General features: G+C 33.5%; 1 protein-coding gene across 1 annotated transcript in view; it reads right to left on the bottom strand.

Moving 5' to 3' along the window:
• The window catches only part of LOC134726308 (polycystin family receptor for egg jelly-like), a 42,546-nt gene that overhangs the window by 24,899 nt on the left and 2,832 nt on the right, over nucleotides 1–14,815 (bottom strand). Inside the window, exons 2-10 of the mRNA XM_063590709.1 lie at nucleotides 13,088–13,275; nucleotides 10,356–10,523; nucleotides 10,023–10,190; nucleotides 9,345–9,466; nucleotides 8,974–9,138; nucleotides 7,656–7,811; nucleotides 7,136–7,270; nucleotides 6,746–6,866; nucleotides 3,717–3,964 (exon numbers count right to left, since the gene is read on the bottom strand). Coding sequence (XP_063446779.1) covers nucleotides 3,717–3,964; nucleotides 6,746–6,866; nucleotides 7,136–7,270; nucleotides 7,656–7,811; nucleotides 8,974–9,138; nucleotides 9,345–9,466; nucleotides 10,023–10,190; nucleotides 10,356–10,523; nucleotides 13,088–13,275 — 1,471 coding nt within the window. The remainder of the gene's footprint in view (nucleotides 1–3,716; nucleotides 3,965–6,745; nucleotides 6,867–7,135; nucleotides 7,271–7,655; nucleotides 7,812–8,973; nucleotides 9,139–9,344; nucleotides 9,467–10,022; nucleotides 10,191–10,355; nucleotides 10,524–13,087; nucleotides 13,276–14,815) is intronic.

Genomic DNA, 14,815 nt, shown 5'->3' with positions numbered 1-14,815 from the left:
ATCGCATACGGAACTTAAGTACACAACCATTTGGTAGAGTTATTACAAAACACAAAATTAATAATAATATACATATTTACATTGAATAACAGTGAGGCAACTTAAACTTTATATTGCCCCATTGCTCAAATGCTCTTTTGCTATTAGTCAATGGTATCGTTTTCATCTTCATCATCGTCATCATTTGATCTTTTTTAGAGGTTGATGTTCTCTTTAGAATAAATATTTTGGCAAGTATCACTGCCCTGACATGACAAAGCTCCGTGCAAGACATTTGCTGCTCTCGGCAAATACATTTCTTGCTACGTATTTATTCCCTCTTGCAAGAACATACTAGATCTTGCAGGAAATCGGACTTCATCATGCCTAAAAAGTAGAATGGATCTGGGCCATGTAAATTCTTTTCCATCCGTATTCATAAGGAGACAAAGGATTTGGATGATCGAGATGTGAGGACATCCAAATTGTCGTTTGTTGAAATGACCGCAAAATATGTTCTTTGAATGCAGGTTCAGTTGAGTCTTTGCATGTTACAAGTTTAACACGTCAACATGTGATGCAGCGAATTTTTCTTTTAAGTCATACAAGCTTGAAATAAGCTCTATGGCAGCTGACAACGATGTGGAAAAAGCAATCTTGTCAAAGTTTTGGAGATTTGTAAACTCACTCGGAGATTTTCTTATCAAATTGAAAACAGTCTTTTTGCCAATCCCAATTATAGCAGAAGTGGTATCACAACCAGTTCAAGCATGAACTACAGGGAGAATGTTAGCTAGTAAAGGTGAAAAAGATTTACTTAACTCATGGATGGGTATGTACCTTCTACAGTCCTTAAGACAATTAGTTGACCCCGTCAAAAACCACATTTGTTCAGTCGACACAAGAATCTTGAAATAATGAACACAGAGCACAAGAACATCTGTATCGGAACACTTGACTATGATTGGTCGCCTTATATTCAACTGCTAAAAGATTTTATGAGAGTATAACATGAAGCAAGATTCTGGTGTCTGTGTCTTTATACGAACAGGACAGATCTGATGATCGATTACATGCTCTCATTGAGTGTTGTCGCTCTATTCTGGATTGGAAAATGCGCCGTCAAGAACTAAACATTTGTTTTCATCCTGGAACATATCAGACAAATTGCTTCTCAGATAATCTCAAAGGAAAGTTATCAGAGCTTGCTTGTTTTTGTTGCTTGATAGACATTTTTTCCAGTCTGGAACAGTTCGGCCTTCAGCGATATGAAACTTTTTCGTAGTTGTTGCCGATCGTCTATGTCGCTCTGCTGATTTTATGGAATGTTCAGTACTAGTGTCATAGCGATCGAAGACATCAACAACCTTGTCTGTGAATCGGAAGCATGATTGTAAAAGATGGACGAAAGATACCAAAAGGGACAGTCAAACTCATAAATCAAAAATAAACTGACAACGCCATGGCTAAAAATGAGTGCCTGCATAATGTAAGATTTGGCCAAGTCTCCAATTGTGGACATCCTATTAACATCAAATGACTGAAAATCATTTCTTATTGGTACGGTAGCACTGTGATTGATTGGAGGAATGTTAGGGACTGATCCTACCTTAATTTTCAAATTCATGGGAAGATCAGACTTATTTGTCTTCCTCATAATTCCATCGTCATAATATATGCAGTGGGAATGGGACAAATTAGATGGGACGAAACAGTTTCCACAGAAACGGCATCTCTACATTTAGTTAGAGATAGTGCACGGGTAAACACAAGCTCGGGAATCAAATGACCTTTTACAACTTGCCCAGATTTGCATTTTAGTTGTACTTTGGGGTTCATATCCTCAAATGTCTTCAGTCCTGATCTTTGTCTGTTGATAGTAATGACTCAACAAATATCTTCCTTTTTGACGTTTTTGTTTTTCAAGTTTCAACTGATTTTAACAGTGAATCTTCAATGTCGTGACTTGCATGGAGACCAGTTGAAATGTTCATATGCTGACGGGAGAGATTATCAACGTCAAATGGATTTGTCATATTTTCTGTTATATAAACAGTTAGATCGTCTACAAATGTTTTATCCCTTTTCATTGCAGCTGGTTTTTCTTCATCGTGACATTGGTCACTAACCTGGACAAGACACGCACGTGCTCTCATTGCCGATGTTATCTGACTAAGCACATGCCTTGTAAGATTCCATCTTATCAATGAAGCCTTCCTCTTTGTAAAACCAACAATGTCTCTAACAACCTTAACACATCATCATGTCTTTGCCTTAAGCTAACAGCATTCATTAAGGTTGTGAAACCTCTATTTGTTGTCATACTAAGAGTCTCTTGTGTAATATTTTGACATATTATACAGCATTGCTAATTATGGACATGCGGCAGCGCTTCATTGGAAGTGGCGCACATTTCACATGACTTGGACACTCATCAATGATGAGTAATTATAATAATGTTCAAGGATATACTATTATACAAAATGCAGTCTGCTGCTTACATAGCACATGCTACTATCATTAGTAATGGTTAAAGTGGTCTTTTGGTAACACATATACGAATATTTATCTAGTAATATGTTGAAACACGACTTGTGTTTTGGAAACTCAAGTGTTACCTATGCATATTAGATACTAGATTTATATAAATGTTTAGCGTCTGGGATAAACACGATACAGATCCGGAATACCGTTTAATAATGCAGATTTTAGAAAAGTCGTCAAACGTTTATTATCCATCATTGAGCTTCGATGTGTGTCGCAATCTTTTCAGGGTATATGGAATTTATAAAAAACAAAACATATAAGAGTTTTAATAAGTCAGTGACACTGACAATCTAAAAAAATATGGTATTTTTTTTTACATTTTAGGGTTGGTCTTACAGATGGCTCAGAATCAACTAATTTTTCATAAAATCTTCTTTTTATTGGATTCCATGTCTTTTTAGAATGTATTCCAAGCTATCTTAGATAAAAACGAATAATATATTTACAACAATGCCGATATATGCAATGTTAAGTATCACCGTATAATCCAAAGTAATTCGACATGTCTGTGTTCTCGTGAGATTTGAAAAAAACGTGACCATAGGGAACTTTGACGACCACCCAAATCGTATGCTCTAGAAGTTTTTCTTTCGATTGATACCAAAATTAGCTGTGTGTTCGATAGGTGCATTAAAAACCTTAACGAGAGGCTTTTTCTCAAATCGGCGCTCGCCTATTTGTACTACGTTTAAAATTGATTGGACTTCAACTTCAACAAAAACTACCTTGACCAAAAACTTTAACCTGAAACAAGACGAACGGACGCATAGACCAGCAAACAAAATGCCACTTCTATCGTAGGTGGGGCATACAAAACGCATTCAGAGGACTTAGTTAAATATATATGTATGCATTAGTTAAATCATTTTCTTGACATTTTATCAGAAACTCTATCCATATGACTTAAAATAAATGTCAATGTACATTCTAGAAACCACGAATTAAAACTTTGGAAGTCGAAACCGTTAATCTTAGTTTTAGAATTCAGGAATCGTCACAAACACCGCATTAATGTTACCATTGCTTAAGATTGAAATAAATACGAATATATGTCCAGGACAAAAATTCATAGTAGCTATAATGGCCTTGATTAAAAGCTATTGTGTTATTGTGTAAATGTATCTGTATTTTTGCTTTGCATACGAAACATATATTGCCTCTCCTGCTGTATTTAAAACAATAATTAATACCAATATTTGTTTTTCCTCAAACTCGGCCTGGGAAATTCTCGCCCTCAATAAGTATAGTCCAGTGCGCTCCTCTGGACTTAATTCGCCATCTTCCATTGTACTATAAGCATCGTCTTTGTACATCTTTGCATAAAAGTCTACTTGTTTTCTTGCATCAGCAGTTGTTGCAGATAACAATGGCAAACTATTTTCCGGAAAATTTGATGTCAGTGTTGATCCAACAACAGCAGACACTAATGTCACAATAGCTTAAAATATAATTGATTCAAATTCACTGTCCTTCCACAAATTTGTATTGAAACATTCCATAATTAACAGTATGATACATGTACGACATACATCAACATCAACATAGACAGGACATCAATCGAACGTTAAAAACAAATAAAATCTACAGTGGAAAAAACGAAGTTTTTAACCAGTCTTTTGGTTCAAACTTGCATGTTTGTAACTGCTAGTAGTCCTTTATTAATTAAGGTTGATATATAGTTGTTATTTAGCTTAGTTTCTTCTGTTTCATATTCAAACATCGGACTTGGAATTCTTTTAAACCGAAGTTTACTGTGCGTATTCCTGTGTGTTTGTTTATTGCATTTTGCTTGGTTTCGTTTCTACTGTTACCTATTCTAACATCGGACTGTGAATTCCTTTAAACCGAATTTTATTGTGCATATTGCTGTGTGTGTGTTCTTTTGACATTGCCTAGAGGTATAGGAGGAGGGTTGAGATCTCACAAAACATGTTTAACCTCGCTGCATTTAAGTGCCGATACGAATTCAGGCACATCTGGCCTTTGTTAGTATTTCTTTTAAATTTTAGTTCATTTATATGTTTCGAAAGACCATTTTCGCTGAACTAGTATACATTATTGCATACAAATATAATATATATGCCAACACACATACTTATCAGTGCCTGGTGATGTTTCATAGTCTGACCGGTTTCAGTCCAAAAAAGATCTTCTTCAGAGGCAGAATAGTGGATTAATGTTGGCACCCTATTTGTATAGAAAACCGTCGGGTCAGAGTTAACCGGTGGTTCATTTAACCGGTTGTTCATTTAACTGGCGGTTCAGAGTTAACAGGCGGTTCAGTTATCCAGTATAATGATATAACCGATTTGGGCTTGTTGGACATAAACCAGGCAGCCTATGAAACATCACACGGCGCTGATAATTATGTGTATTAGCAAACATACTATATTTTTATGCTTTTAAATCTCCCTCCCCCCACTGATACACATAATTGATATGGCTTCTACGAACGAAAGCTCCTTTGGGTTTCATGTATTTAGAGACCTCGTATGCCAGTACACCTTATTATATTGGTAGTATACATTATTGCATTGATTAAGCCTACATCCGGGTGCAGTATTTTCACGCTGTATTTAAGACCCATTGGTGGCAATGGACTGCTTTTTTTCTCTTTGGTCTAGATGTTGTCTCTTTGACGCAATCTGTGTTTCCATTCACAGTTTTATGAAAGTACCCGAGTCTATACTTGAAGAATAATTATATAAAGGAAGCAACGTACGTCGCAAAAGACGCAATAATCTGACATTAACAAAAAAAAATTAAAACTAGTACAAAAACAAACACCAAAACAAACCACATTGAAACATCGATAACCACTTACACAATGCCCTATAAGGGACAATAGCATGAACCTGTTTTACACTTTGATTAGCTGTTTTATGAGCTCATTCTCCTTTTTATATCTATCTATAGAAGTACATTGTCAAGTCTTTCCTTTTTCATAATGTATTACAAGATGACAAAATACCATTAAAATAGAATTATAATAAAAGCATCAAACACTAGTAATCAGCTCCAAATATTGTTTTTTTAATATTCAATGGATATTTTTATGATAGCTAGATATGTTATGTAACAACAAAACAGAGTTAGATTAACGATTAATTGAGGTCATTGGAAAAGTTTTTAAATACAAGTTATTGTGGGAAAAATGTTGTATAGCACACAACATCCTTTCCCCCAACAAAGACCAACACTTATATAATAGTCCCTGTTCACTTTATCTAAGCTGTTACTCTAAGGCATATCGTTGAAAGACCATAAGATATATGACTTACAAGGAAGTCTTATTCTAGAAAATATCAGCAAATTTTAGATCTTTGAATATTGCATTTATATATATCATAACTGACATTAATTTTGTTATCATTTTTTTTAATATAACTGAATATATATTCTTGTAGAGGTATGAACGATACCGGTTCTACATCTGGTCGATGCTAATATTCTGACATTGCACAAGGTAATTTCTCAAACTGTTTATTACGTCCAATCACTAAATTCATTGGATGTGCACTGATTTATTTTTATCAGTTGTTATTGGCTTTGAACTAGTTTTTAGTAACTGCAAATACCTTGAGTCCAAACGTTTTTGATATTGTATTTATTTGTCAATCTGAAGAGTTATGCTTTTTTTCAATAGATATTAAAAGTTTGTTTTATTTTGAAATGCTACAGCACGGTCCTTTGTTAAGGGGATTGAACTCTCACTCAAAATGTAACTCTGTCAGATTTTGTGTCTGTCTCAAGTCAGAAACCTGTAATTAAGTTGTTGTCGTTGGTCATTTTTGTTTTGTACATTAACCAGTCCGTTGGTTTTCTCGGTTGCATTGTTTGACATGTAATCATTGCACCACTTTTACACTGTAAAGGGTTTGTAAATTGTTGACCCCAATACATTAAATTATAGTTGCTTACATCTAAGTCAGTCGGTCTCTGCTAGATATGTGTCCAAATGTCAATATTGACCCATCTTCTTATTTTGTGCTGAACACAATTAGGCTTTTTTTTTAATAATGGTCAGTCTTACTTAATACAACTGAAGAGTAAATTCCGTCTCACATTTCAATAAGTAAAATATCAATATATTACATAACCTTTCATTTAACGTTCTAGTAGACAAAAGTTATCAAATAACAGAGTAATACTTGTTGCTTCTCGTAATTTAATATCATTACTTGATTAAATTTTCTAGCATTTTAAATGTAAATCTCACCAGTTGATGTTGAGTCTAAATGAAGGTCTGAGCTATCGAACAAACCATCACTTAATAATGCAGTTTCACTTGCGTTTTTGAAACGTGAAGCAAGATTTATTAGTGCATTGGATCCTGAAATCTAAAAATCGAATTCAACGAATTAGATTATATTAGGTTGTTTTGTATGCCCCAAAACATTAATAATTTCGACGTATATTTTTAAATATAAATATTCAAACTTTCATTTGGAATGAACAAACCTTTCGATATTTCTTTTTTATCTTTAATTTCGGAGAATGCGATATCTGCTTACTTATATATAAAAATCTACATGTATCTCTTGATTTTAACTCATTATGTTAATTAATTAACTCATAATGGCAATACAATTCATTTTATAAGACTTACCCCGGCAAAGTTATTAACTAGTTTATTGTTTTTAAGTGCAGTGCCGAATGCATTGGTGGCCATTTCTGTCATATGAAAAGTTGAGTCATCCGACATTAACTTGGCTTCCATTTCTTTTGTCAAATTCTCAACAGCCTTGAAAAAAATGATTAAGTTTAAAATACTTGGTAATTTTTATTTGCATATCATACTACCTTGATTCGGATAACTGTCAGGTATTTGAAAATGCAGTTTGCCTTACACATATTTATTCTTACTAGCTTCTCTTATCATAGCTAATAAAATGGGAAGGCAGTTCTTTAAACGTTTACGCAGAATCCTTATTATGATTTATTAATCCTTATTACGATTTATTTAATTTCTATAAATACAATTATTAAATCAGTATGTAATATAAACAATTGTTTGATCTGAGCGTAACTGATGAGTCTCATGTACACGACACGCGCGCCTGGCGTATTTAATTATAATCCTGGTAGCTATTGATAACTATTTACTCGCTCTGATCAAATATACCTACCTGTACAATAACCGCCTTAACAGGATCTTGATAATATTTTAGTAGATCATGCAGTATATCGTCATATGGTTTCGTTCCATTCTTTGTGGCTTCCAATAATCCAGAAACCCATTCTAACGGGTTGTCCGTGGTATTAAACGTCTCTGGTTGAATTGGCTAAAAAATATCAGCTACACTATAAGTGACTCTTTTTGTACACCGATAAAAACAATAATTGCTAGTTGACATGACTTTATTTATCAAGTGACTCCAAGTTTATAACGTTTAATTTTCATTAAGATTATATTTGATATATCTTTCTTTCTATAATTTTTTAAACAGTATCATAACGATAATAAGTATCAATTGAAAGATATTTGACTCATCAGATCGATACAAATAAAGGCAGCAGAAGTAAACCGCTGTTCGAAAGTCATAAATCGATTGAGAGAAAATAAATCCAGGCTACAAACTAAAACTGAGATAAACACATCAACTATAAGAGGAAAACAACGAAACAACAGAAATGCTGACGTGCAACAAAAAAGCAAAGCGACAATACAACTCACACATAAATGAACATTAAGATAACAACTGACATTTTCATGACTTGGCATAGGACATTTTAAGAAAAACTGGTGGGTTGAACCTGGTGTTGCGGCTAGCTACACAAAAAATAATCAAACAAGAAGACTTTACTTACAAATTTTCTATCGGTTATTTAAAGCTAGGGCAAAGTCAATAAAAATAATCATGTGTCTGAGTACGCACCAATGGAATAAGTGTAAAGACATCATAGAGAGTCAACGAAAATATAAATGATCTTTTGCAATGCCAAACTATTAGAATCGACAGAATGCAGGATCGTGATAGCTTTACATCAACATGAGCAATAACATTTAGTTATTTTTGTAAGTATTTGATAACATAATAAAAAAAATAGCAGTGTAAAATTTATAAAGGAGAAAGTTAGATATCAATAGGATAAGTACAAGAGAACAACCAATAATAGTTAGACTGTGACCAGTATAATTATTTAATTCTAATAATATACAGAATTTGAATTGATTCTGTACAATTTTGTTAATAAGATAAAAAAATGTAATGTCTTATCGCCGTAAACTATAATTTATCATTAGATACAAAAAAAAAACAAATCTTTACAACGATTTGCATTTTTTTCTATCGATTACAAGTAAGTTATTTGGTACTTTTTGTCTATGTCATAAATACAAAAAAAATCATCATTTAAACCGATATACGAACAATGAATTTTGGGAAGTACAGTTGGTTTTTATATATTTAGGGGTATGGTGACTGTGAGTGAGTTTCTACTTACTATTAATGCAATAGAAGCCACGATAATTGAAGCCTGATAAATGACCTGCTTAGGATCATTACTGATTCGTGCGTTAACCATACCGTCATTTACTAGTTCGTTAATAGTCTTAATCAGTTCTGTATTTGATTGTGTAGATCTTTCAGTGTTAATGACATTATTAACCTGAAAATGATAAGACACAGAGTATTTTCATTTTTTTTTCACCGCAAATAGAAAATCAACAATAGAACTGTAGATTGTTGAACGTCATTTTACGATTTAACCATTATTTCACAGAACATTTTCAAATACTATTTAGATAATATAGTTAGTCTTAAACAGGTTTTTTTATGTATTGGACATAATAGTTTTCAAAAGGTGAGAATTACCGTTACTTGTAAATCCACTCTTGTGAAACCGTTGTAGAAATCTATGATATTAACCCTTATGATGCTATAAAAATTATTTTCTGGATCTCCTACTGCTAACGTTGTAATAATACTGCTGCCTTCTAAAATGAAGAATAATATTACTAAAAAACAGTTCGACGTAGATACACGAAAAAATAATATCCAACAAAACTACAAGAATATATTTGAGAAAAAGCAAAAATTCTTACTAAAGTGCAAGAGATTTACAAGTTAAACTGTTGTTTTCTATTTTGACAAAGTTGCATTTCATCTGGACCTGTGTGTAGTACTTAAGACTTTTTTTCTGGGTTTTTTTGTTTATTTTTGTTTTTTTGTTTTTTTGTATTTCAACTATTTGCGTTATTTTCAAATTATATTTTTTCTATTTCTTCATTGTACAATTTCATGCTATGTTTATGTAATCGTTAATTGGAATGTGTATTTGAAGAAAACAGATTTGTTTAAGTATTGTGCAGCTTGTTTCGAAATTCTTTAAATATTGTGAATTTTTGTATGTTGATTTATTCTTAAAATGATAAAGTAAATAGCCTTAAAATAAAGTCAAAGCTGCTCAGAGATACCTGAATTGATATATTCTGATTTTTTTTTTAATGATTCAAGGAATATATATTCTTAGTACGTATACAGTATACAAACCCGTCTTTGACAACAAAGATTCTACTATACCAGATGTGGTGTTTCTCATATGATAGATAGAATATGTCAATAATTCCTTTCCATCTTCTGCTCTGTTTTGTATATATCTGTCTCCTTCATCAAACCAGTTTGTACAAGCTATAGTAAACTTAGTCTTAACTGCAATACCTAAAAAAAGAAACATTAGATATTTATATCATCAACAGAGCAGTATTATTTTTACCATGTGTGATCAATGGTCCGACTTCTAATTTTCTCATGCATAACTATCATATCTGAATTGTTTTAAATTTCGATTCAAACAAACTTTAAATTATACAAATGTATTCATACCTGTATTAGGAGTTATAGAACATGAGCCACCATATGGTGGAGCATTCACAGACACGATATAATCTGCCTCCGAATGATATCCCCCGGGTGTTCTGATCAATACAAATCTTATTCTATCCATTTCTCGGAAGGCATCGGGTCTGACACCTATCTCATCAGCAGTTAGACCTAAAAAGTGAAAAATTAAAAGTATAAGATCTTTACTATAGTTAAATGCGCTGATTAAAATACTGGAGTACTGGAAATTGTGCCATATATCATTTATATTATGCACATTTGAACCAGAAATCATTAACTAACATTTAAAACAAAATAACTAATATACAAATAACATTGAACACTAAAGTATGCAAATAAAGGTATATTTGTCACACGCTAACCGAAGCTGGTATGGTTTCTAGTTATATGCCCTGTTATGCCATTTAGCAAAGATTATTTCTAGTTATTATCAAGCTTATTTCTTGTTTATTCTAGAATTTTCGAAGTCTGATGATTTCTTTATGTTGTTTGGTTTTGATGTTTCTTCGTTTATGTTTAATTTTACAGGGAAAGTGAACATCATTGTAGGTGCGCTTTGTTTTCAGGTGTGTTTGTTGTGTTTTGTATTGAAGTCAATGCATTATTAATTTTCATAAAGTTTTGACAAAAAGATTTATTTTGATCTGTGTACAAAAATATGAAAACATTTGGTTGCCTATATATATGTAGCAGTTTGACATACACTAGTTTTGATCGTTGAAAGCTTTTTTTTTCGAACTAACAGTATGTGATCAAACCACTCAGCTTAATTTTAAGAGTTAACTCCTTTGTGTGTACTGTACCCCCTTAAGTTCGTACGGTGATCTATAGGTTCATCGTCATTAGGATTATAGTGAAAACTTTTCGCATTTATCTCATTAATGAATTTATTCGTAATTCAATAGTTTTGCTTTGAACTCAAGTTTAAGTAGATTGAAAGACCGTTCGTCTGATTATTAACACTGTCGAATTTGTGTCTAATAATTTTGAATGTAGTTCTCGCAGCAATATTGCATTTATAAGGCTATAGCTATAGTCTGATGTAATGTGAGTTATAGTGAGCGTTTTTAATCTGTAAAAGTATCAAGCGCTTTCACAGTTAAAATGTTGTGTAAACGGCAACGAGATAGAACTTTGAAACAAATTGAAGAAATTTAGGAAGATTCAAAGCGTATACGTAATTGGTCGTAAATAAGTACAATGTTGTTTTTTTGAGATTTCATTACAATTTGTACTATGAATTATTAGCACGAAGAACATGCTTTGTATGTCCGTAAAGCCTCGGTCACAACTTACCGGATAGCTCGAACGGACACCTAACGTCAATCCGTTCATGTTCGTTATACGTCCGTTCTTATCCGTTAGACGTCCGTCCATATCCGTTGCCTGTCCATTAAGCGTACGTTTTATCCGTCGACGTCCGTTTTGCCAGTCGAAAACTTTGAGCATGTTTAAAACTTTGAACGAACGTCCAACGGATAAAATATCCGTTGGACGTCCGTTTCGTTTCCGTTTTGTACGGTACTCGTCCGTTTCGTTTCCGTTTTGTATCCGTTTCGTGTCCGTTATTCATCCGTTGGAGGTCTTGCAGATAAATTCACCAACGGACTTCTAACGAACGTCTTACGGATAAAACGGATGTTGAATGAATGTGAAACGGACTTTTACCGGACGTGTAATGGATAAAACGGATGATGAACGGATCTGATAAATATAAAAAAGAAGATGTGTTATGAATGCCAAGGAGACAAATCTCCACAAGAGACAAAAATGACACAGACATTAACAACTATAGATCACCGTACGGCCTTCCACATTGAGCAAAGCCCATACCACATAATCAGCTATAAAAGGCCCCGACAAGACAGTGTACAACAATTCAAACGAAAACAATAACGGCCTTATTTATGTAAAAAGATGAACGAAAAACAAATATGTAACACATAAACAAACGACAACCACTGATTTTACCGGGTTCATGACTTAGGACAGGCACATACATAAATAATGTGGCGGGGTTAAACATGTTAGCGGGATCTCAACCCTCCCCTAACCTGGTACAGTAGTATCATAACAGTTCATCATTAGAACAAACTATAAAAATCAGTTGAAAAAGGATTAACTCATCAGATGGACAAAAATAATGCCAATTTAAAATTTCTATTCAGAAATGCCGATTTTTGGTATGTCAGATTTCTTAAGGTTTATCAATTCTTATTATTCATAATCAATCTTAGATCTAGAGACAGGACACATCTTCACTATCAAGCAGCTGTTATTCAGGTCAGACACTGCCCTTTAGCGGCATTTTGAAGAACAAACCAAAACCAGTTACACAGAACATTTTTAATATTAATGCGATTTAGATGTATTATTATTGTAGCCTTTAATATTTTCGTATATCTTGTATATCCGTTTTGTCCGGTACGCTTCCGTTAGGTGTCCGTTTTATGCGGTACTCGTCCGTTGGATGTACGTTCGACATCCGTTATGTCCGGTGCGTCTCCATTTCTCGTACGTTGCATGTCCGTTATGCATTCGTTAGGCGTCCGTTTTAATTGGTCAGTACATCAACAGACTCCCAACGGATAACAATTTTGTCAACGGACAACTTTTATTTTCATCCGTTCTGCGTCCGTTCGTCTTATCCGGTAAGGTGTGACCGAGGCTTAATGCAATAAGTTTTTATTAATATAACAACGGAGGTCACTTACTGGTCACAATAAGTCGTGACTGGTTGATCCTTGGTACAGAATTCAAACTATCGAATACTTCTGTTGTGTGGTTGAACACGAGTATTGACCACTCGTACTTGGTGTCTGATAAGCTACATTCTGGACAATCTGCATTAAGGATCAGTAAAGAATTTAGGGATAATTTTGGTAGACAGTTCTTTCTGCATCTGAAATAAAAATTCCGAATTTACTCAATCTTATAGAAATTCCCAAATTCCCTAAATATCTGTTATCTTAAGGGGGTAGACCTATGTCCAGGGAGATAACTCTTTAATTCAGTGATGCGTTTGTAATAGTCAAGTTTTATTAATGTATTTCAAGCATTTACCTGAAACAGATTGAAAATAATCTATGTATCCTAGAAGCTTAGAACGTATTTTTTAAAAAAGCTGTCACAAACGTACTGATGATTTTAAGAGTTATTCCCCTTAACCTAGGTCTACCACCTTAAGGTTCGGTCGTTTTCTGCTTAGGATGTATTAAATCGTAGCTATGTCCGCGTGGAATTTGGTTGAATATCTCGTGTAGGAAAATTGTTACGCTTTCATTCACATTGTTTCTTTTAACTCGCTCGTTTTGCTTGTTACTACAGTGACATGTATGACTTCAATGAAACTATGAAGGCATACATGACAAAATAATTTTCATATGGGTTTCTGTAAAAAAAAGACTCCGATAAAAGTACAAAGATTTGATTTGATTTAAAATTAGAAGGTTGGTAATACTTTCAGAACAACGGGATAACGATTTCTATTTTCCACGAGGAGTTCGTTTATAGAGCCCGTAAATTTAGATTCTATCAGAAATTATTTGTGCATCCTATTAAACAAAAAGTAAAATCACAAAAATACTGAACTGCGAGGAAAATTCAAAACGGAAAGTCCTTAATCAAATGATAAAATATATCTAACGAATGGACAACAACTGTCATAATCCTGACTTGATACATGTATTTTCGAATGTCAAGGTCAGCGATGACTGGTACATGCATTTTCTTATGTCAAGATCAGCGGTACAAAAACAACACGGACCCCCACCAAAGGGTTTATTCCAGATGCTCAGGATTTGGAAGTAGATCCTGTTCAACATGTGGCCACCGTCGTAGTGCTGATGATGTCACAAAGACAGAAAATAGTCCAATTCGGTAGTCACATTCGTTAAAATGGAAGGGGTATTGTAGATACGACAGAAGAAAGGTATCCGATATCATCTGTATTAGGAATAGTCCAGAATGGTCAACCAACTCGTGATGGCGTCCGTAATATTTACGAAATGATAAATACATCTTCATTATGTGTATCTCTAGGTTTAGAATTTAAAATGTAACAATTGGGAAGTTGAAATCGTCTCTTATGTCACAAAGTTATGTTTTCAACCGACCCTCATAGTCAATTTTTAGATACAAGTCCTAATATAACGTCAAAATCAAAAGCTCAAACACCTCAAACGAATAGATAACAACTGTCATATTCCTAACTTGGTATAGGCTATGTCTTATGTAGAAAATTGTGGATTGAACCTGGTTTTATAGCGCTATATCTCTCAATTATATGACAGTCGCATCAAATTTCATTATATTTTTATATTTACAACGATTTGTGAACAAAACAGACATAATAGTTTAAATAGTCAACATATAGGTACAGCAGTCATCACTGTGCCTCAATCTCAAAACAAGCACATAGTTAACATAAAAGAACAAAAAGC

Source organism: Mytilus trossulus, chromosome 7 (genome assembly GCF_036588685.1).
Source record: "Mytilus trossulus isolate FHL-02 chromosome 7, PNRI_Mtr1.1.1.hap1, whole genome shotgun sequence".
Taxonomy (NCBI): Eukaryota; Metazoa; Mollusca; class Bivalvia; order Mytilida; family Mytilidae; genus Mytilus; species Mytilus trossulus.
The sequence above is the reverse complement of the archived record's forward strand: the minus strand, read 5'-3'. Positions and strand labels throughout refer to the sequence as shown.